Here is a 25,758-nt window from a genome sequence, read left to right on the forward strand (position 1 = left end):
GTTAGAATAATGGATCATTAATCCAAGCACATGGGTACCATAAAGGATTTATTTTAGAGGTTTCATGAAAGTTATTACTGCCTGTTGACAACTCATGCTAAAAGCTTGTTATTTTATCAACATAAGTACCTGCTTTCTTAAAAACTAAATAATTTGGTTTCATGACAAATGAACACTTGCTTCTTCTGTCAACACTAATTTCTCCTTTACTGCTGCCCCATGGACCCCTTGTTTCCATTCCATCTTGCACAAAATAAAGCATAAAGGCATTCATGGCAACTGTCAGTTATCATCTTAACTATTTCTAAGCATTGAGTCCCTGGGGAAGGCAACTGTCAGTTATCATCTTAACTATTTCTAAGCATTGATTCCCTGGGGAAGGGCTACAGATACAAAACCCTTCCTGCCCTCATATACATCTAGATCTCAGAGGGCCAATAATAAATGGCATGAGCTAGTATAGTAACATTATGATTTTATACTCCAGAAAGCTATTACTTTAAAATACAAACTATAAGAAAGTACGAGAATTTTAAGATTCTCCAAAGGCTACTTTAGTTCCTTTGATGGTTAATATACTTCCTACAACATGTTTACTGTCCTTGGCAAGCTATTGCCTTAATCTTCACAGTCTGTTTTACTCTGTCAAATCTACTATGCTAAGATCACCTTTCTTTTTCTCAGGCCATCTTTCTCTGACAAAAATGCAATTATGCTCATACTGTGCTCATAGCTTAACACTTAATTTAAACCTCTAAGTCACTGACAATACTTCTAATTTTCTCTTCATGAGTTCTCTCCTTCTTCCATGTTCCCTTTCTTGTGTCCATTTAATAAATTTGAATGTAAATATAAGATTCCATAGAAAATCTTCCACACAAGAGCCTGCTATCAAAATCCCTCCACAATCCAAAGTTTTTATTCCCCTTTTTATTCATTCTAGTAATTTTGATTGATATTGATTTAATGATTAAGGGCAAAAAAAAAAAAAAAACACGTTCACACTATCCTAGAATATGGAAATAGAAGATAAGCAAAACCCACATATTTTTTTTTTACTTCATGGACCTTGTAGTGTAGTAGAGACAGATAAATAAGAGGTATTTACTATGGAGTATGTTAAATGTTTATTCTTGGGACTCAAATGTATAGTTCCATTTAGATATCCCAACAAAGCCAAACATTAAATGAAGATGAAAACCAATCATTGTTTTCTTAATCTTCCTTAATCTTCCTTTTTGATTATCACTTTTGTCAAGCTTGCCATGGTCACTAGTGAATATTACCCCCAGTTCCTTATTTTCTAACATTGTGATACAAATTTAGCTGTATATGTGAAACACTGACCTACTGGTTCAACTCATTCCTGGATTATTAAAACAATGTCCTCTATGTTCAAGATAGAATTTACCTTGTATTTATGCTCTATTTATATAAATACCCTTTTAGCAATTTCCTTTCTCAAAATATTCAATAAGCACTCTGAATTGTTTTCTGATATGAAATAAATATACTCTTTTTGTTTTTTTACAACTTTTAAAGTTATACACAAATTATTAACTCTTACCTGCTTCCAAAGGGCTTGCTCAGGTGTGGAAAAATAGTCAGAGATCTTTGCGCTAATTCAGACATATCTGTGTTCTACTCACATATTTCATTTCCATTTGCTTAATCTATATAGTTTCACTTGGTGAAACTGATCCTTTACCTTCATCAAGTATTCTTTAATATTCATCTTTTGTAAATTAATTCACGTCTTCCTTGACACATGAAACCCATAATTTCAGCAAGCCTAATGTAGGTGGCCTATGTAGTATTTTTTTGTATAACACTTAGCTAAGTACCTAGTTGGCAGAGGGCAGGCACACCACCCTTTATAATCCTCAGTATAATTTTGGAGGAGGAACAAGTTTTTTTTTTTTTTTTTTAAACTAACTTCTGTCTTTTGCCTTTATTTGTCTGGTTTTCAACAGACATTTAAATGGCCCAATATTTTCACCTAATGAACTAATAACCATGGCATCAAGGTTGATTCAGTAAATGTAATGACTGTGCCCCTTATTCATGGATGTACAAATGTTATTTTCTACGTCTACTTTAAAAAGTACAGATGTTAGTACAACAATGGGATGTTAAAAATTGGTTAAATTTTCATTTCTTTCATTTCCCAAAAGATTAATAATGACTTCCTTTGCCTTTAAATTTATCCTCATGCCACTACTGCACTTCAGCCCACACAAATGACCTAGACTAAACCAGCCAAATACTAGCTTCTGGAAAGCAAGCCCATGATAGTTTTATGTATGTGAGGACCAGAAAGCCTAAATTCTATGAAATTGACTTTTTCTCCCTATCAGGATCAGGATTACTGGGGAATCTATGTGAGAACACATTGCCAAAAGAAATGGAGGTAAAACATTGCTGAAACAATAGAGGAATTGTCTGTATGGATTCCTGTGCATAAAAGGCCTATTCATGGAAGATAAAATGCTGACCTGTGTAACACAGAAATGAATATGCTTATTTATGTATATATTTATGTTTATACATTGGTCTCAAGACCTAAGTAGAGTTCCTACTGGCTTTTCAGAACCTTCTTTCCTAAACCTGTCCTCAATCCTGTCATAAGGAAGAAAACTTGAGAGAAGTTAGTAATAATTGCATAACTAATACATACTAGTAATAATTATATGTTACCTCCATATACTGCCATCATTTAAAAATGTACTTAAACAAAACAGATGAATATTTGTTACATTTTAGGCAGTTAAATAACATTCCAGTACATGAATTAATGATACAAATTATTAAAATAATAAACATTTCTTAATGAAATCTTAAACTTGCCCGACATTAATCAGAACCAAAAAAACCATGGAGAGCATGGATTTCCACTCCCATATTTTAAATTATCCTGGCCAGAAAAGGCTCATAAATCTCTCAAGTTCTTAATAGGCAAACATTACTGGATCTCTATACTGAAATAGTGTGATATTTGTCCAGGTACTTAAAACACTGCAAAGCAATGTTCTCATGAAGAAGGTTTCAAGAGTATTTGTATGAAACGTTCTTCTAAAAAGGTACTGTCATTATTCTTGTCTTGGAGAAAAACAATTCCTAACCTGGGAAGTTCCTGGTTTACCCCCATGCTTTCTTCTCTGAGTCTTCCTACCTTTTTCCTAAATAGCCTAGTCCTTAAAAAGCAACAGCACTATTCTATATACTGGCATCAAGAGATTCCCAGTCTCAGGGTGTTTATGAAATGATGTGATTTATTGCAGATATATTTGTCAATTATCTAGACAAGAAAACAGATAAAATAATAGAGAAGACAGGGGTGATGGGGAAAATTATTGCCCCAAAGTGGTAGGAATTTCGCATTAATAGAGAGCCAAGTTTGAACCACAGACATAAACATCTTTTGTCTGATCATTTTCAATTTGATTTTTGTGGAGATAAAGCTCCATTTAAAAGACACTTGCCTGCCTATAACTCCTGGATTGTCAAAGTACTAAAGCTGGTCCAGCTAAGGAATAAAAAAGGTTAACCTGATAAAAACTATGGATTAAAATATGATTATTTGAAAATGGCTTTGTAATCACATAGAATGATTAAGAATGAATATAAGAAATTATATAGAACATATTGCCTTTTGTAAAATACTTCAATGTTTAAATTTGTACTGCCAAGACTGTTAATTTCTGCTTCCTTAAATTTACCGTGGTTTTTAAATTTAATTTCAATGAATAAAAATCATTTTCTTAAGTAGTTGGAAGATTAATTTATTGTTATTCTCTATCATCACTTCTCACATCACTTAAAGAAAACTGTAATCCTTTCCCACTCATAAATGAAATTTTCTTTGAAATATAATTAGATACACTGCTACTATATCCTTTCTCTTCTTCATGCTCTAAATTTTTTTTAAATGCTTCTCAAGCAAATAATCTTTCATTTCACAAAAATGTACTGTGGTCTCACTTTGTACCTGACCTTGAGGATATTCATGAAGAAAACCAAAGTGTCATGGCTGGAGTTCATGATCTATTGGCAAAGCCAGTCAAATGAACAAAACTATCACAGAAGTATGCTCGTTGCTTCAATTCTAGATTAACGGGCTTCCCATTTTCTTCAAATGAAGCTAGTATCTCCCCCAAGATTCTAATTAACTTTGAAAGGTTTATTAGTCACTTCACAGTAAGAATAACCAGCAGCCAACATCTCAACTGTATAATTAAAGACAGTTTCACCATAAAGAAGACATATTAACATCATATATGATATGCTGGGAAGACCACAGCATTACTTCTCCAGCATTATAAAAAATGTATAATCTTCATTTAATCATAAAGGAAACATCATACAAATCCAAATTAAGGGACACTCTGTGAAGTAACTAGCCAGTACAATTTAAAATTATCAAAGTCATGAATACCATGGAAGAATTGAGAACTATCAGAGTGGAGGACACTAAGTGACATGACAACTAAATGCACTGTGGGATTTGGGATCCAAAGAAAGAACATGATTGGAAAACTGGTGAAGTAATTATTGCACCACTGTTAATTTCTTAGTTTTGACAATATATCACTGTTATGCCTAACGTTAGCAATATGGGAATTTGCATGAAGGGAACATTCTGTACTAACTTTTGCACCTTTTTATTTAATCTAATCATTAACACAAAATCAAAGGTTTAAAAATTCAAGTAACTTCTATTGAATTTTGCTTTGATCTTCCAAATTTTGGACGGGTTCTCTGACATTCTGTTCTATGTAACCCTTCCCAGGAATCTATAGTTATAAAATAAATGTTTGAATTGCCCAATACACTGGTGGAAAGAAAAATGCCAATAAAGTTAAAACATTTCACAAATACAAAGAGAGGAAAAACAAGTTAATAAATCTGTAAATAACAATAGTCCATGATTTGATACTGTATTCAACAGTGATAAATTCAGGGCTACTTATTTTTTGTTAGAAAAGAAGAAAGAGAAGTGTTAAGTTTACAGATACATTTTATTAGGGAATTGTGAACTCTTTTGCCTTTTCTCCCCACACCAGAGTCACTTTTGTTCATCGCTTAATTATCTTCTTCCTAGAGAAAGAAGGGTGAATGGAACTCACTGATCTCAGAGATACTACACCATGACATCAAGTAAGCAGACTTATTCTGCCTAAGAGGCATAGACCTACACATGCCTCCTTTCTTTTATCCCTGCTTCAACCCCAGGCATTTGGGGACTTAGTATATGCTGGCTTCTACTCCTTTTTCTGAACTCCAGGTTGAGGACAGAAGGTTCTGAAAGGCCATTAGGAACTTCAGATAGGTCTTGAGACCAATACGTAAATATAAATAAATACAAATATATGCATAAATAAGCATATTCATTTCTATGTTACACAGGTCAGCATTATCTTTCAGGAATAGGTATCTGTGCACAGGAGTCCAGACAGACAACTCCTCTATTGCCTTAGCAATATATCACCTCCATCTCCTTTGACAATGTGTTCTCACATACAACCCCTGGTGATCCTGGGGAGAAAGAATCATTTTTATATAGAATTTAGGCTCTCTGGTCCCCACAAAGATAATAGTATCAAAACTATGCCTACCTTTTAACACAAATTGCTGAAGGATATAACAATAGCATATTTTAAAGCAGAGATAAGGATCTCTGAAAGAAGCGAATAATTTAAGAACAGGGAAGAACAATCTTCAATACCTTCTTAATGAATGCCACTGAAAATGTATCCCAGGACACAATGCCATGGTCCATCAGCTCAACAAAGGCCGTCAGGGTGAAGGACAACATTTCTCCAAAGCTGGAAAACACAGGAAGGGGTGATAGCGATGGATAAAAAACAAATTTGAACACAAGAAAATAAAATGTAAGAAAGCTTTAGAAAAATTAATACAAGAATTGTCAAAGTTCATTGAGATAAGCAGCCAAGCCAGAGATCACTCCTCACAAATGTGAGTCAATGGGAAGGAGTCAGGAAGATTTAGTGGGAGAGACCTGGGTCTTCAGGTGGACAAAGCTAAGCACACATAGACTCTCCTCTGGGAATCCATGTCCTAATAGGCAATTCATTAATCTCTCTCTGCAACTCTCTGCTGAAAACAAGACAGTAATATCTATTTAGCCACAGGACTATTTCTTTTATTATCCGTGGATATCCAATAAGGACAATCACAAATACATCAATTAAGATGTAAAAGAGTCAAGTGATCTCTCTCTCTCACTCTGTGTGTGTGTGTGTGTGTGTTTGGATGAGTGCACATACATAAACACATGAATATAAATACATACATAAATAAGCATATTTATGTCTATGTTACACAGGTCAACATTTTATCTTTCAGTAACAGACTTTATGGATTATCTGCAGAGATACTGACTACTACTGACTGTAAAATTTGCTGTAATTCAGAAGACTGCAGGAAGGGTCTTATGTGTGAATAAGAAGTCCAGACAGAGCAAGCAGGCTCAGGTAAAAGTACTTCTAAAACAGCCTCCTCCAAAACCTTTAACAGGCACTATTTTAGTTCTCAGAGTTTTCAAGACAACACTTTAACAGACTCTTGATATCATACAGAAACTTACCTCTACTATAAATTATCATCAAAATAAACTTAATACTCTCAAGATAAGCATTCTTTCCACAAGCCCACTGAATTATGATCATTAGGATTCCAATACTATATGCAACTGCACCTAAGCTTAATTTTTAATGAAAAAATAAAGATGGTTGTTCAGATTTTTACACTTGATTTTAACCAAAAGATCAAGATGATCGTTCAGATTTTTAATCTATGAGTTGACACACACCACAATTGCTACTCTACAAAGGCTCATGAAATGTTAAAAGTAATTCTCATCCATTTTCAATGAATAGGTTCATATTTCTTCTTAAACAGCGGTGTTATTTCCCTTCTTGCTAGTCCTAGTTCCCTTGGCCCTGCTTCATTAACAACCTTTACCCTTCTACATGACCTCAGAAGCCATGATACTGGAAAAACCTATGAAAGAAAAAGTGACTGTCAAGAAACGACCATTGATTCAAACTTCAGGAAAACGGACAGGATGAAGAGCAATAGATAGCACTGTTTACTACCAGGGTAATTTCTGGAGTACCTCTCCAGCAGCAAATGGGTGAGCTAAACATTGTATACCTGTTTGTTCACCTATTAAAAATAGGGTCAACCGTGATGATGGTGGGAGTGATGCCACCTAGCCCCAAGGATGGTGGAGGCACTGAAACAGCTGCCATACTAAAAGCCCATGGAGCAGCGTGCTGTAGAAAGCAGCAAGAGAGTGCTGGCTGGTATCATTGTGCAAACATATATTTTTAAAAAGTAAATAAAGCCCATAATTTTCAAACATTTGCCTTCATTATATCAAGGATTCTTTGTCCTTGGAGTCATGGGGTGGGAGAGGGAAATGCAAGGAAAGCCAAACCATTTAGGTCAAATTGAAAAGGTTTTTTGTTGTCGCTGCTTTGGTGTTTTTTTAAGGGTGTTTCAGTCAAACCAGTAACCCCATTCTTACAGGTGCCCCCTAGGTGGCATCAGTGGATCATGCCTCAAAAAAATTCCAAACCAGAAAACTCAAACTTATTTGGAAAGAATACAGCAGGTAGAAAGACAGATGAAATTGATTTAAAATGAGTATCAAGAAAAGTTAAATGAGATTTCCAGGACTCTATCTACAAGCAATGAATCACAAGAAAATCCAAAAATCCAATGTCAAGTTGAAAAATAAAAGGAGTGGGGGGGCATGCAAGGTAGTAAAAGAGTAAAAGCAATTAGTAAGATTTATTAATAGACTGGGTAAGCATTAGTATTAGTGTGAAAATGCTATCACATAATAATGTATCATTTTAGCAGTAAACAGTATTAGCAATTTTTTTAATTAAAAAATGGAAAGGCAATACCATTTGCTGCTATTTACATTTTTAGTAGTTTGACTGCTAAGAAAACTCAGTGGCTGAGAGCCCCATATATGTAACACTGGAAGATGACATTCATGCTTCCATACAGTGAATAAAATGGCCTCAATGTCATCACTAATGAAAAAGCAGGAACAGGCAGTGACAAAGGAAAGCACACAGTAGTAGAATTAAACACTTCTTCATAGTCCCTGAAGTTACTTGAGGCTAAGGACAGATATGATCTTCATCTTTACTAGTTGTTTTAAAAGCAGTAGATAAATTATATTATGGGAATTATCTAAAGGTAAAATAACTATGCTCTCAGCTCAGTGGGCAGAGTCAAATGGCCTTAGTAAATATCTGGGGAGTTTTTCCAAAACTCTGCTTACACACTCCTAAAAGCAGCTTCAAGACCTAGGAAGAAAGGTGGAGAATAAGAGAATATATCACTTGGTTTCCAATCTCCAAGTTGCTTTTGGGATCAGGAATCTCCCCCTTTGTTATGGAGCTAATGCACCAATTCTGAGACTGCAGATGGGTCTTTCTGTGCTTTGCAATTATTCATCAGTATAAATGGTTGATATCATGGTGTCTGATAGGAAAAGCTTCTCTCTTAGCTCATCTAATAACATTTTATGTATATATTGGTCCCTCAATCAATTCAACAGAAAGATATTGACATAAAATATTATGTACATATTATATAAATCATGTATATTATATTATAATATATGTCATTAACTACACTATGCCTACATATTGTTTTAGATAAAATATGTTACACATACATATGCAGTATGATTGTATAATACATACATATGTGTGTATTTATATATAATGTGTGTATAACATACACAATTATTATGGCTGGTTCCTGGATGGCATACTCCTTGAAAAAAAGGATAGCTATGCTAAAATTTTATTATATTTCATTATATTTATGTATGATAGTTATTGCCTTTATTGCCTTTATTATTTTTTCAATATATATATATAATTCATCTCAAAACTATTTATTCTTTAATATAAAATTTATAACATTTATTATATTATCTTAGTGTATTTCAGATCAATTACCTTATTTTAAATGAGGTGACCATAAAAGGTTTTATCAAAGTCAAAAATATTTACTTCTACTCCCCAAAGCATGAGTTAGCGCTAAGAAGTCATTGATGAGTGTAGAAGATCAAAGCAAAAAGATCTACAAATACAAAGCACCACATGGCACATACAGAAACATTTTTATTTGTTGGGCTTTTTTGTTTTTTATAAAGTGCTAAACTAAAGATTTTACAGTATCAACTGCCACAAATTAAACCAACTGCAAACTTTACATGCTGGTCGCGAGACACTGTCACAGCCAACACACCATGTGTGCTGGAATGATTCAAATAAATGTTTCTCATAAGCTCAGTAGAGACCATCTTCTTTCCAAAAACATTGAACCCATCTTAAAGCATTTAAATCTATGCTGCTAACTTCATAAAGGAACACCACTTCTGAAATTGTCTTTAGAGTACCACCCCCAATACAGAAGAGGAGAAAAAAATACAAATAAAGTCCAGTTTTAAGGATGTCAATAAAATATACTGTATATATTTTCATCTACAAAGTTAATGAATATTGTTCTGCTCAGTCCTCTGAGGTTTTCCATGCATTCTCTTTTCTGTATGGTAAAACTTATATTAAAAATCTTTGGCTCTAAATTGTCCTTAAGATATTCCCTTAGCTGTCTGAATCATAACATGTCTGTGTCAGCAAACAGTTTTGGGCTCCATGGCTGAAAACGTGTGGGTCTTTCTGGACTTTTTACTCTGTTTCAATTGATCTGTATATTCCCTTACATCAATATTACATAGCCTTAATAACTAACTTGCTTGCTGTTATTAATAAGAAAGAAAAAAAAAGAAAATATACTTCTTTTCATACAGAAAAATTGTACCTTGAAACCTTGCTAAATTAAATTATCTAGCAGTTTCTTTGTTGATTCCTGAGAATTTTCTGCATAAGTAATCAGACATTTTCTATGACTACAGTTGATTTACCCTCCTCTTTTCTGATCATTATCTTTTATTTCTTTCCTGGCTTATTACTATCTCTAAATATTCCAGTACAATGTTGAACAAAAGTGTGAAAAGTAAACTTATTTGTCTTTTTCCCAAAATTGGGGTTGGGGGGAGTTCAGTCTTTCAAGATAAAGTATGATAGGTCTTTGGAGGTAGTATATTGTTTCTATTCTTACACTGCTGAAAAATTTTTATGAGTGGATGTTGAATTTTGTGAAATGCTTTTTTTGTATTAATTAAGAAAACTTTTTGTCTTATGTTTTCTCCTATGTTTTGTAAATGTTGAATACAGTAACTTCTTTTCAAACATTAACCATTTCTATATAAACATTTACTGATAAATATCCTTCAGATAGTTGACATATTAGTGTTAAGTGTACAACATAATGATTTGGTATCTATATATATATTGCTTAATGATCACCACAATTAAATTAATTAACTCCCATCACAATATACAGTTACCATATTTTTCCTTCATAATGAGATATTTTAAGTCTACTCACTTAGCAACTTTCACACATACAATAGAGCATTATTAACCCGTCACTGTGATTTACTTTATATCCCTATGATTTAATTAGTTTATAAATAGAAATTTAAATAGAAATTTTTCTTTTTGTATATTAATTATATTTATTTGTTAATATGTTGTAATTCTTGCACCTCTGTTCATTAAGGGAATTGATGTACAGTTTTCATTAACTATATTGCCTTTGTCATGTTTTGGTATCAGAGTGATATTGACCTCATGTAATTGGTAACTGTTCTCCCTTTTCTATTTTCTCAAAGTATATGTGTAAATCTAGTGTTTCTTCTATATGTGAATGACAGACTAGTATAGCCAGTTTTCAATGTGTGGAGGATTTTGATAATTAATTTGATTTTTTTAAAGGATATGGTTATCTATTAATTTTCCATTTCATCATGAGTCAGCTTCAGTGTGTCTGTGAAGCCCCCTAAGAGCTAATGCAGACATGGAGTTAGGTAATTACAAGTTTTATTAAGGAGAGAGGGGTAGGGTTGTGCTTGTGAAAGATAAAGATGTAGGAAACAGGACTGGGCACAGAAAACCTCTAGACCAGGAGGGAAATCTGATGCTTCTTCAACGGAAAAATGGAAAGGGGAAGCAGAAGTAGATATAACAATGTCTCTACCAACCCTCCAGGAAGCTCCTGAACAAACAGTGCCCCCAAAACAGTTAAATGCTTCGACATCCCAAAATACCAAGAGATTGAAATTACTGTCGGACAAATTTTAGAATGGCTTAGCCTTCAGGGGCTCAAATTCTTCTTTTGCACAAGCTTATTGCATGAGGTTGACAGAAAAAAAAAATAGTTTGAATCCCAGAACCATCATCTGACTTTAACTTCTGAATCAAGGAAATTTGCTAATTTTATGGATCTTGTGCAGTAGATATGTGTGAATTAGAGATAATTAATATAAACACTGAGACAGGGCCCAGGACAGAGTAAACGATCACTACAGATGGAGTCTACTATTATTAATTGGTAATGTATAAAATGTATATGAAAATAAGATTTAAGAAGTTTTACTCTAAAAAATAAATATTGCTTTCTGCTTCATTAGAATTTAGTCACTGTAGAATTTCTGCAACTCACGCTTTATCTGTGTGGAAATACTAGGTCAATGAGGAGGAGAAATTTCAGACTAGTGCCATACTTGAAGGTTTTTTCCTGAGGGTTTAAAAGTAAGGTACACATCAGATGTTACTCAGTCTTCCTTCTCAAGATAAAATGATCTGCTTACCAACTTTGCAAAAGGAAATCTGTACAGAACAACTTCTGTAGAAAAGTTGTTAAACCTTATTTGTACTAACCCAGTTAATTTGGTAAGAATAGTACTGAAGAGAGAAAACTCTTAGAAAGACATCTGAAATCTCTAAACACAATTATTATGTCATTCACTTAATATACAGGTGATTGAGCACTCTCAGACTCAAGCTATATAATTGTCATTCATAGTTCTACCCTAAATATTTGTTATTGTAGATCTTTTCTTCCTTAGTCACTGAAGAAAATAAAAGACTTTAACTTTGAACATCACATAGGCCACAAAAAAGAAAGTCTTTGTTTAAAGTAATATATAAAATTATGCCTAGCCTTGCTACAGAAGAAGGGTAGCAATCCTGATGTGATCCTTTTGTGGTTACAAACAAAAAATGCCCTTTCTAGTACAAAGTAAAAATAAAAGAGAAATACGTTGTTTTAAGAAGCTGTTTATAAGAACTTCAAATAAAAAGTTTTAAAAATCACTCAGAGTATCTAGAAGCACAGTCATAAAATTAGAGAGTACGGTTCAATTATGCAAAAAAGAAGGAAGTATTACATCATCTGTATCAACTGATTATAAAGTCTTACCAAGGCTTCATGATCTTCTGCAACTTCTGGTATCGTCTGCAAAATTTAAAAACAAACAAATTAAGAAGGGCATGTCTGAAGACAATGATTTTTTATGAAAAGAACATAATTCAAAGTTCATAAACAGATATGGGTATATTTTACTGCCATGAAGTAAAGAAACTACTCATTTCAAAATATTCAAGGGGAAAAATTGGCTATTGGTGATCTCTAATGACAAGAGATAATCAAAAGACAAGTAACAAACCAATTATATTTACTTAAATGCAAAGACAACAAAATACTTCATTTGGATCATCTGTAACATTGCAGCCAAGAAGCTATAATATCAAAATATCAATCTATAATGAAATAATGTTTGATAAGAGTTTAAAGAATGTTGTCTTTAGATGAAAACTATATGGATACTATACATACATACATACATACATATATATATATATATATAGAGAGAGAGAGAGAGAGAGAGTATACACACATACTATAGTCTCCTGGGTGATAGGATTCCAGTCCTTGTCTCTAAGTTCTAGGTAAATTATGAATGTGTATATATTATTATCCTGCAGGTAGAAAATCAGTTTTGTCTCTATTTGCAATTCCTCTCTCATTCCTTTGCTCCATATGAAATTGTGTTCTTTAATTTTTCCATTAAAATGGCTATAATACCTCCTGCTTTCCTCATATTATAGGAGGAAAATGAATTCTTTTAATGTATGTTCATTTTTATATCTGTATGAGAGTCATACCTTTCTATTTCCTTGAAGAGTACCTTTAATGAAAACAAACCTAAATTGGAGGATATTCTACATAGTGGCAGACCTATCATCACAAGAAGTCATGAAAGAAAAGGAATTAGATATAACATAGAATCAGTGTGAAAGACATTAGAGAAAGATGGGACAACTGGGAGCAATGTGCTATCTTGAATTAGTCTTTTTTAGTAAAGGACACAACTGGGACAACTGGTGAAACCTGATCTTGCGATGATTCTGTTAAGTTTGGAGCTGTTACAATAAACAAGGAGACTGTTAGCCTGAGGTGGCTTAAAGGCCTTAGTAGCCTATCGAAGAAACAAAACCTGAACCTGTAAATATCACACAGTTATTCAGTCAAAACTTAAGTACATCCAATCTATATAAATAGCCAACTAAGCTTCCAGCTGTATCTGATGAAATAATTTCTTTGCTCTGCTTCTGCCTCTTTTCTACATTACTTCCCTCTGTTCCTGTCTGCAGAGCATTTGGCATTCAGCAATTCAAGCTGAGTTTTTCTCAAGCAAACTCAAATTTTAATATGCCTCAGTTTATCTTTGAGTTTTATGTCAGTTTTAGCAGAAATGTCACAAAATAAATATTGTGATATGTGATATTGGGTGGGTAGGTGGGTGTGGTGGGTGTGTAAAGTAGACAGTGCAACTTTTCAAAATAGTTTTCTGGCCTGGCATCTGAACACCCACTACAGCATACCCTATCATGGAAGGTTCTCCTTGACAAGAGTTCAAAGTTTATTCAGGGCTAAATCACAGTGTTCTCTACTTCTCAACTTGCTCATGTTGGCTTCAGATTAAGCAGAACCAGAAGGGGAAAAATTGTTGTGATATGTTTTCTTAACTAAGGTGAACTCCTTTTCTCTCTTTCATCTCCCTCTCCCCTTTTTCTCACCCTCCTCTCTCTCTCTCCTTCCCTATATCTCTCCATTATATGCATGTATGTAGGTTTGTGTGCATATTCTTTACTTTAAAAAAACTTGACCACCACAACATGTGATGCTGGGAAAGCTAATGTTCTAGAGAGCTACCACCTCTCCCAAATCATGGAATTCTTTTCCTTAGCAGAAGGTAGTCTTTTCTTTTAACAGGCTGTGACACATTCTCATTTCCATTACCAAAGTGAAGGACAAAGACTCTTAGACAAAGCAAAGAGGGATAAGGAGGACCAAGACCTAGTTTAAGGAATTTTCTGCCATACAGCCCTACAAAGCCCCAGAAGTTTGGCCCCTTTGATACTTGTGATGCAAATTTCTGGCAGGCCCCATAAGGGCTATTCCAGTTGGAACTCCTTACACTCAGCTGAGTGCAGGGCTCCAGAAAAGCATGCTTAGGGAGCTGGGAAGATCAGTCAAGCAGCCTTCAGGGATTGCCCCGAGTCAGAACAGACCACACAGAGCATTTTTGGCTTAGCTGGAGAAAGCAGCTTGTTCCTCTGTGGCTCTGGAAGCCTCTGTCTGAGGTGAAGTGCAGGATATTCACAACATGACTTGGGCTTAACTGTTGACATTGAGTATTGAATAGTTTGGCCTGGCCTGGACCTTCCAGAATAGCCGTGCTTATAAGAGATATCGTTGCCTCAGAAACAAGACCATGAGTTAGAGCTAACAATCCATGTCTTTGGAAGTTGACAAAGTTACTTTTCCAGTCCCTCCCTGGTGGCGCAGCAGGTTAAAGTGCGGCATCACTGTTTGATCCCTGTCCTGGAAGTCACCCACATGGCTCACCAGACCTCTCCTGTCTCACCAGCTGCTCCCCTCAGCAGTGTACTTCATCAATCTGCCTGTTCTGCTCCCCACTCTGCTGTCTCTGGTGAATCCTCTTTAAGCCCCTGCACCTCTTGCCTGTATCCCAGTTCTGTATGCATAAATAAATAGATCTTTAAATACATATGTGTGTATGTATATATGTATATACATATACACAAACACACACACATATACATAGTTACTTCTTCAAAAGAAATTCTTTTTGTGTGTGTGTGCGTAAAGATAAAACTTCATGAAAGATCCCAGGTATTCCCAAACTGCCATCCAGCTCTGCATTTTCCCCACACATGCTCCTACCCTTGCATCAGGAATATTTAGCACAACATACACTTTGCTAAATGAATCCATAAAGATGGATTTGCTATAAATCAAGAGTTTAACTCAGTTGATCTCTTAGTGTTCCCCTCTCCTAAGCTCTGGATCAGGTTAAGAGAAAAGGATTGAAATAGCAAAAGTTTAGTGAGGAATTGTTCTTGTATTAATGAACAATGGCAACAAATTTTTCTACATATGCATAACTACAAACATCCTTACCTTCGTCATATGTATGACAGAGTGGAAAGAGAATTAATAATTAACACAAACTTTTGGTTTGCTTTTAAGAATTACTTAATGATTTACACATACCACTAAAATAACTATGGTACTTTTTTCACTTTTATTACAAGGCCAAATTTTAGAGGAATGACTTCAAAGGTTATAAAAAGTACTTGTAAATTCCTCAGAATAAGGAGAACTCCTCAAATACCTCACTGCTTTTTCTTAGGAAAACTAGAAATCTAAGGAACACCAGATCAGACCATATTAATCAGGGTATTGTATATAAATGGACACACTCCCATACAAAGGGAAAAGCATAAATCAGGACATTTCAACAAGCCATGTTCTTATTTTAAAACACTTTAAGATATGTGTACTTTATGAATTGGGATTTTTATTTCAACAAAATTATTTGATAACTATAGTGAATATACACAAATATTGTACTAAAAGAAAACTAATTAGACAATGTTCACAATGAAGAAAAAATCTGAAAATGATATAATGTCCAATGATAGTGTTAACTAGATTGTGCACATCCCAATTAAGTATTAAATTGCATGTCAGTTGCATCTCACTGAAGCTTTACAAATGAAATAATCCCCTGACAGCAAAAATAATTACATGGAAATATAGTTAGGTTAAAAAAAAACAGATTATAATAAGCATGCTATTACAATTCTACATGTTCAGTGCCTGTGCATATGAGTATACCTAAGAGAATAAATAAGTGAATGCACACTATACTGTTAAAAGTTTTTGTCTCTGAAGAAATGGATCACAAATAATTCTTATTCTCCTCTTTATGCTTACTTATATATTCCTCCTTAAACAATAAATATTATTATTTTATTAAGAAAAGAAAGCTAATTTCAAAAAATTGTCAGAGTTCCTTTAAATTCACAAAATTTTACTGTTTTCAATCCTGACTTTTCTGGGCAGGCTGGTGGTACAGCTTACTCATCTTCCAACAGCGTCATTTTCCTGTCATGTAGCCAAGTGGGAAGGAAACTAAGGATCCTGCCCTTTCATGCTTGGAAATGCCCCCCTCCCCCGTCCTTCTGACTGTCTAAAAGTGAAAGGACACAGGGTGAACTGTGCAGTTATCTGTGTGCACAGAAGCATAGACAAAGGACACAATGTTTTATTAAAAGCCAAAGAAATGCAGTATTACTCACTACACTGGATTTAGAGTTGTAGGTATATTTTTCTTTCAAATAACATGAAATAAATCATTTCTAAAAAATCTAATATCCAACTTTCTTTAGAATACTGTTGTTTTGTTTTGTTTTGTTCTGTTTTTGCAATGTTCCTTCCCTAACACTGCTGGCTTGCTCAGGTTGAAGCAAAACTTGTTTCCATAAATTTATTTACTTCTACATTTATGTTTCAAGCTGAAATTAAGAATGGAATTTCAAAATTCCATTCCACAAGGATGGTAAGACTCAAATTCAGGTTTTAAATGCTAAGATCTGCCAAGTGACACTCCGCTCCTTTGTGGTAATTGTAGCCATAGCCCCTCCTGGTAGCAGCTGGAGAGAAACCTTCAAAAGCTCAGCCTTGGGTAATGACAAGCATGCGAGTAATCTTTGAATCTCATTATAGCACAAAAGTAAAAAGAAAATTCCACCTACACTACTTCAGTGTTTCCTAAAAATTTCCACAGGTCCTACTTAGGAAACCTCTGCCTTTCCCATCTGGAAGTCTGCCCAGGAGTCATGACTAAATGCCTTTCAAATTGTAGCATCTACATAATTTGTGCAGTCACTATTCTAAAGGTTTCCTATTAATTAATTAAAGTATTACTCTGAGTTTAATTGAGAAGCCAGGTTTTCTTATGCGAAAGATAGCATTCTCTTACTTTTTAATATGAGTGAATAATCTGATAAATAGCTGTGACTTAAAAGAATAACTTCCTAGGGTGTGTTACAGGACCTAGCTGAGGAAGAGCGAAGTCCTTCCCTCTTCCGTCTTCATTGTGAAGGTACTGATGGGCACTCAGAAAGACATCAGTCCTTTCCAGTGAGACAGCGTGAAGGGAAAAGGGAAGAGCCAGATTCAAATTTAAGCTCACTCAATTTAAGCTGTTTATCTGTCTGAAAGTTGGCTATATGCAACAAATGGAGAAGGCTTATATATAAGTAATTAAAATATGAAAAAGTGTAATGGCTCTTGGTTTTTATAAAGGAACTCAATTACTGTGGCTCATGTAAAGTTCACTCAGTAGTGACATTTCTCGTGTCGCACATGTGCAACATGGAGTTACCAGTGAGACCTGTTCCCAATACTCCATCTGAGACACACCATACTAGATTTCAGCCTGGCACTTTGGACAGAACTTTCTATCCTTTTCGCTGGGTAAGCCTCTTGGTAGTCCTAAACTTAACTTTTCACTAGCTGTTCTAAGCTCCCACTCAAATTTATAGCAACAACTCTGGATTCTGATAACACCCAGAATTTGAGTTTTCCTGCTGTTCTCAAAGCTATGAATGCCAAAACCTTATCATTCAAACAATAAAAACCTGTCTACAATTGTCTTTTTTTTTTTTTTTCAGTGCTTTTCGACTTTTTCTCCCTTCAACCTTACACAATTTTTCTACTTGTCTGTGAGGTAAAATACCCAACTCCAAACTCCACAGGACATTTTTGTATGGGAGATATTCCTTCTATTATAAAACATCCCCCTGAATGAGGGGGATAATGAAAGAATCTCTCACTAATGCCAATTGCAGAGGATAAATAATGCCAAGTGTAGGAGGCAACCGGAAGAGAGAAAGGAAAGAAGGAAGGGAGTGGGCTGACATGGGTTGCTGCAAGTACAGTCATCTGCTCATTCTTTGAATCACCAGGTATGGTACAGAGATTTAAGCCACCCATGATTTAAGCCCCCAGTTCCCAATGATATTAACTATTTCCTGAGAAGTATTCTCCTGGCTGGGTATACTATTAATGTACAATATTAATCTACAAGTGACTTACTTTGCAATTTCACATATCCTGGCTTAGATCTCTGATGGTCTCTGATTTAGTTCATTGAGCATAAGCCCTTCTAGTTCCATCCATGTTGCTGCAAATGGCATTAGTTTATCAAATGGAAGAGGGATGCATCTTGCTCCTTACAGTCTTGAATCATGTCAGAGAATCAAAACTCCCTGAAAAGGAAATCCCTCCAAGTAGGCATGCCCATCCCATCCTCACTCATAATGTGACTCAATTATTACTGACTGTTACGTCTTCTGTAAGGTTTTCAGAAGTAACTGGTGCAACCTCTAATTTCCTAGTGCTCAATACTTGAATTAAATTCTTCCTCCATAAATTTTTAGAAGGCAAGACTTAATAGAATTGAAGGGAAATTTTGTTGAGGCTAGGCATGTGAGGCATTTATATTTGATATAATTATAATTTAGTGTTACTGAGACTCTTACAGATAATGACCTAATCTTTTTTCTCATAAATCTGAAATTTCACTATTTTATAGAATTCAAATTCCAAATCCCTCTTCAAACAATATCTTTTTCTTAATATATAATTTAATATATAATTATAATATATATATTACATTATTGTTCATTTGTGAACAATGTTTGCTTTCTTTTCTCAGGTATAGTCTCCATAGAATTTCCATCACCAACTCACTGTGCACCCTTTCTACAGTCCTTTACACTCTTCCCGCTCTCCCTTTGATACCTTTCCCATCCTACATAAGATCATTGATTTATTGTTTTCTGGTTATTTTTTCCTTTTCCCCCTAGATCCTCCTGTAAGTGAAAAATCTATTTTTCTTTTTTCCTTCTGATTTAGTTCATTGAGCATAAGCCCTTCTAGTTCCATCCATGTTGCTACAAATGGCATTAGTTTATCTTTTTTGATTGCTGAGTTGTAAAACATTATAAAACATTACATTATAATGTTCCATTGAGCACATATAATACTTCTTCTTGATCCAGTGGTCAATGTTTGGACATTTGTGTTGATTCTACAAGTTACCTATCTTAAGTAGTCAAGCACTATCTTGATAGTCATTTTTTTCCTGATTAACCAACATCTGATATTATTATTATTATTGTTAATTATTATTACTGTTACTAGTGAGGTAATACTAATTTAAAACACAGTATGTGACTCATAGTCACAGGATCACAACTCCTTTTCTTTAAAACTAAAAAATAAAAGCATAAGGAACATTAAAAAATTGCCAGAATGTGGGCCCTCCCGTTGGCACAATGGGTTGGAGCACAGCACTACGAAGCTAAAGCCATTTCAGCATGAGTTTGATCCCCAGCCACAGAGATGATCCGCATGGTGCAGCAGACCTCTCCTGACCTGCCCACTGCTCTTCTCATAAGTGTACTTCATCATTCAGCCTGTTCTGCTCCCCGCTCTGTCTCTGGTGAATCCTCTCACCGCCCCTGCACTCCTGGCCTGTACCTCGATTCTGTATGCATAAATAAATAATTCTTAAAAAAAAATTGCCAGAATGCTAAAGAGAATAAGACAGAAAGTCAGGATAAAAGATGCTTACTCAGTGCCACTTTCCACCATTTGGGTGAGGAGGGAGATGCCATCCAAATTTATAAACTCCTGGGCAAAGGTGACATCGCGGGAGAGGCTGGCCAAATCCTTCAGGGCCTCCAGCTTGACATCCATACTTGAGGACTGGATCCGCTCATGGAGCTGCTTGGCGTTTTGAGCCTTGACAGGGCAAAGCCAAAGGCAAAAGTGTTCACACAGCAAACCACAATAGATAAAATTTTAAATTTCCCTTGAGAAATGAAGGCAAAAAAGGACAAAAACAGATTACAGGCACACTACATGCAAATATGGGTTCTATCTCAGGATAAAGTCTCTTAATTTCATAATTAGATGAAGCAAATTTCTCATCACATTCCCATCTCTTGGAAAAACAAAAGCACAAGTACAGTAAAATCCCAGAAACTGAAGAGGGTGTGGCAACAAGAAGGAAAACATGGTAAGAATGTTTATCTGTTAAGTAAATTATTTTCTGTAGGTGACAAAAAGCTATTTCTTAGTTAAGCAATTACATATATTTATACAGTATGCTCCCTTGTGCAATAAATATGCTGAGTAATAGCTGCCTACACAGTGTTAAAAAGCTTCATTAGCCACCCAAATAATCTTCCAGGGTTACTGAAAATGTTCAGTACAATTCAATGATGCTTACAAATTTCACTTTTTCAAAGGCAGTTTCACATGTATTGACTACTAACTACATGAATTTAAAACAAAATAATTAGGAAAACAAATTTGCAGCTTCACCTGAGAATTAGATTTTCTTTTTTAAAGCATATACACTTGACTTCTACATGTAGGACATAAAGGAATGGAAATATATTGGATCCTAATTAATAGTTTGTCATTCACCCAGGAAGGCTTACATATCTACTTTTTGGTTGGGAAAGACAGCAAGAAGGATAAAACATTAAATATACCAGTTTGTGCTTTTGCTTAATAAAAATAACTAGATATATGTTGTAGGTGTTGCTTAACTCAAAACTGCAATAGCTGAAGCTCCTGTTAATCTCAGACACACCTTCCTAGGTACTTGTTGTATCCCTGAAACTATATTATATCTCATGGGAAGAAGAAATTGGAGTATTTGACTCCCAGGCAATAAAACATCTGCCTGGAACAGAATCTGATTAGAAATCTGTGGAGCACTATGGGAGTTATAACAGGTTAAAACTGCAAAATGAAGGGAATCCACTTCATTGAGAACTAAATGACTCCACCCCTACAAATTCCACAACCTTCTAATTACCCTGCTACTCAGCTTCCCCTCAGGATCACCTGGAAGAAGCCACAGGGAGAGAAGGAGATTCAATAGAGAAGGGAAGCAGTTCTTCAGGGACCAAGTCAAGGCTTAAATATATGGCTCCATCATTTGGTCAAAGACATACTGTGTACCGTCATTTAATTATAACCTAAATTGACACTGTTTATCAGAAATTGGAAGATAAGAAGATGAAAAGAGATGACCCCTCCCTATTCACTGACCCTTAGATATTTGGCAAGTCACAGAAGAAAGCATGGAAAGTTGAATGAGACAATGGCTTTACATTTTAAAATTATTAAAAGGCACACTATTATCTAAAATTTATAAATAGATATATAGCATTAACACTAACATCTAATATTAACTTAAGGGACTCTAAATTCCTTAAAAAATATATTTTTCTCCAAGCAGGAAATCTGCACTTACTATATAGAACATGATAATAATAAGTGCTCAAAAATATTTCAATTTCATTATTAATGACAACAATCAGTGTTTGGCATTATTAATACTAATAGTAAGCATAGCTAATATTCACCTATGTTTTTATGAGTCACTTTTCTAACTACCTTCAAGAAGAAATTCATTGAATCTGCACAATAGTTCTATCAGGTATCTGATTTTATTATATTCATTTTACAAAGAAAACTGATGTGTAAAGAAGTTAAGTCACATGCCTATGGTCACACAGTTTGTCAGTGCTGGAGTTAATACAGAACTCTGAAGACACTTAAGCAGTTAAGTCTCAAATCTCACACTTCATAGGCTGTTGCTGTGGAAGGTGAGGTCTCAGCCAAAAAGGCACTCCAGTGACAGCAGTAAATGCCCTTTCAAATAATAGCAAAGTGTAATATTCAATCCGCAATGCAGTGGCCTGAGTGGTTACTCTGGTAATATCCATGCCTTTCCTGCACTCAATCTAGTGCCTGAGAACCATATACTCAGTTTTCAAACAGTGCTCTTGCCTTCAAAACCTGACTTTACTCCTTCCCAGGTTGCCATCATCTAAGGAACCAATTCGTCATAAAAATGTAGAGTCCTGAAGTACTTGTTGTTGGGTAAGTTTTCCTCTTGGCCTCTAATTCTAAGCAAACCATTTGAGGAGACACAGCATTTACAAGGCTGGAAGGGTGTGGCAAGCTGGGGCTAGAGGTGGTGAAAACCTCCCTGAATGAGGAATAGAAGTGGGAGGCTACTTCCAGCTCTGTCTCTGGTTAGCTGTGAACAACTCTGTCTCTCTCCTGGTCTCATTTCCCTATTCTATACTCAGAAAATGTGATGAGATCACACTGAAGTTTCCTTCAACATTCAAAGCCACAGAGTGGTTCTCAGGTGACAGAAACTCTCATCACACAGTCTGCAGTTAAAAAGGCTCCAGGGACACTAATCCCTGACATGAGACTCAGTCTAGAATGTCAAACTTTTGGTATACTTATTAATGCAATATGTTTGAAAGGGAACAGGTAGGGCTATATATTATTCTCACCTCTAAGTTCTAAATGATGTAGAAATGATGAAATGTTTATTTAAAAAATAAGTAGGGGGCCCTCCCTGGTGGCAAAGTGGGTTAAAGCACAGCACTAAGAAGCTAAAGCTACTTCAGCATGAGTTCAATCCCCAGCCCCGGAGGTGACGCAAATGGCATGGCAGACCTCCCGCTGCTCCCCTCGGCAGTGTATTTCACTGATCTGCCTGTTCTGCTGCCCATTCTGTCTCTGGTAAATCCTCTCACAGCCCCTGCACCTCTGGCCTGTACCCCAGTTCTGTATGCATAAATAAATACTGGACTTTAGTTAGAAAAACTTGTTGACAACAGTTATTGAAGACGATTACTTTGCAAATAATTTTTCTTGATGCATTCAAACAAGTCTTTACAGTGATCCATTTCCAAGCGACATCCCTTCAAAATGAAAGACAGAATCCTCATTACTCATTGATTCAAAAAGAACTTCTGGAGCGCATTCTCTGAGCCAGGCACCATTCTGCATCTTGGGGTCAGCAACAAACAAAACAGCAAGATTCACACCCACCTAGGATGTACATCTTCAGATACGGTGCAGACAGTAAAACAAATCCACAATGAGAAGTTAAGTAGTGATGAATTTCAAAGCAAAGCCTAAAATTGGGAGAATTTGATAGTGAAAGTGACCTTTAAAGATGAGCATTTTTTAGGGACAAGAGCCTAAGGAAAGGGCATTTATGCAGAAACATGACAAACCACACTGGCAGATATTCTGGGCGACAGGAGGAACAAATCTAGCATATCTGGAGGGGCAGAAGGAGGGCTAGGATGTCTGTGACTGATTAGCAAAGAAGAAAGTGGACAGAGGTGACGGTAGAGAAGCAGAGGAGTTCACTGGCCCAACTTGTTCAGGAGCAGGAGAGCTGAGGGAAGCCTAAATGGTAATTGTGCTCCCCTGAAAGGAAGAAGTAAGTTTTCCTTTCCAGTTTTGTTTCAAGGATAGAAAATAAGTTTTACAAGTCACTCAGACAGCTCCACAACATGACTGACTCACCACCCTGAACTGAGAAAGGTATGGGACCAGGCTCAAAGGGAGTCAGCCCAGGCAGAAGGAGTGGACAGGAGTGGGCACTGGTGGATGTACCTGCCAGTACCCCCAACTCTCCCCATCCCCGTTCATGGACAATAGACAGAGTGATCTTGTCCCTCATCTGCCTAAAAGCCTTCACTGGAATATCTCTAAATCATTGCTTCTAAGTGTAATGGCAAAAAAAATTAAGTTTAAGACATTTTGTAATCTGTTTTGTTGCTCAAATCCATAGAGAAAAACTGTTTTAAAGAAACTTAAAAGACGTGATTTTAATAAACCTCTGATCAACTGAATCCAAAGAGTGATCTTTTTTTTTTTTTTCGTGTAACTAGACCTAAAAATAAGTGTGAAAGGTCCTTTTGATCTATTTGTTTCTAATATTGGCTACATCAACAAGGGAGAACAGAAAGGGAGGATTAGGCTTGGGGCTGACAAAGCAAGAGTAGATATTTGATAAGCAGTTTTATTTATTACATTCACACAGGCCAAAATGAGGAATAATGAACAAGAATAATCTAGGAATAATGAACAAGAATAATGTAAAAGGACTCAATATAGAAAGGCTTTTAGTGTGGAACATCATGATTCACCTTTGTACACTTTAGTGACTATAATATTTATCTGTGCATGTAGCCATTTAATTAAAAATCATACTAGCACATGACACACAAAGAAATAACTATACCAGAAATTATAAAAATTAAAGTGAACATAATGTCAACAGAGTGTTATTTCTTGAGAATTATTGCGATTGCTTTATTTGTAAATATACACCTCATTTCCATGTACATCACAGCATCATTCTATACACAATGATTGACAACTTGCTTCTGCACTTAATAATAAGCTTTAGAGATGTCTCCCAGGCAGAATGTACCCAGGTTACCAACTTACATTTTTAATGGCTACCGAGAGGCTATCACATACCTATTATCCAATTCATTTAATTAGTTCTAGATGATAAGCATATAATGGGTTTTCAGTTCCTGAATACTAAAAACAATGATTCATAAAGCCCATATGGACATGTGTAATGTGTGTGTTTGGGAAGAGGGAGTTTATGCTTCTATCTATTGGACAAATTCTCAGCAGTAAAATTATCAAGACAAAAGCATATAGATTTTAAACTTGGGGGATATAGGTTTAGTACCCTTCAAAGAGGCCAAAGTAATACACCCACAGAATCCTTGCCTCACAACTTGATTATCTCAAAGTATAGATTTTTATCTCTTTTCAGAGGAAGTTCCTATCTTTCCTTCCTCTCATCTACAACTAGATCTAGACCTAGATCGATACAGGTATATCTATTTATAGATATATCTATCTATATATATATAGATATATCTATAGATCAATATACTGCAGCATTTATCTACCTATATATCTATACCTATTATTTGTTCTGGCTTTATCTACTAGGGTAAAAATAGCAACCTGATATATAGACATTGATACACAGGTCTGTAAGATCCAAATCTAAATAGAGATAGGGACAGTTGTGTCATTTTGCTAGTAGTTTGGGCCATCTGTTTTTGAGGCAGTTTATTATCTATTCATAAGTGATCTTGTAAGTTGAAAATTTAGCCTTCTATTTAATATGCACTTTGCCAAATGTTTTTCCTAACTTGCTGTTTTTGAATTGAATCTGGGTTCCTTCCAAACATAAAGACTGTGGGGGTTGTTTTTATGTTTGGGAGAGAAATTTATTCATCTTTTTCTTTATGGCTTCTAGGTTTTGTGTCCTACTTAAAGAGATTTTCTATTATCAAATATATTTATTGAAAAGACTTTCAAACAAAAATTTCAGGAGAGTTAAAATAATAGCCTGGAAGTTTCTTCTGGTAAGAACTGTAGTCAAAATTTATGTAAAATAAGCTAATACTGGAAGGTAGTAGGAAATGCCACTTATATGCACTATCTGAAACTCACAAACCCTCAACTGCTCAGAAACACACA

The 25,758-nt window shown here is 35.2% G+C and overlaps 1 protein-coding gene across 5 annotated transcripts in view; it reads right to left on the reverse strand.

Annotated features, from left to right (window-relative positions):
• Positions 1 to 25,758, reverse strand: part of ELMO1 (engulfment and cell motility 1) — a 517,404-nt gene that overhangs the window by 325,183 nt on the left and 166,463 nt on the right. For all 5 annotated transcript variants that reach the window (XM_004676859.2, XM_012720936.1, XM_012720934.1 and 2 more), the window contains exons 6-8: positions 19,979 to 20,148; positions 12,382 to 12,417; positions 5,726 to 5,825 (exon numbers count right to left, since the gene is read on the reverse strand). In XM_004676859.2, the coding sequence (XP_004676916.1) occupies positions 5,726 to 5,825; positions 12,382 to 12,417; positions 19,979 to 20,148 (306 nt within the window). The remainder of the gene's footprint in view (positions 1 to 5,725; positions 5,826 to 12,381; positions 12,418 to 19,978; positions 20,149 to 25,758) is intronic.

This window comes from Condylura cristata, unplaced genomic scaffold, assembly GCF_000260355.1.
Source record: "Condylura cristata isolate star-nosed mole 26May11 unplaced genomic scaffold, ConCri1.0 scaffold00005, whole genome shotgun sequence".
Classification (NCBI taxonomy): Eukaryota; Metazoa; Chordata; class Mammalia; order Eulipotyphla; family Talpidae; genus Condylura; species Condylura cristata.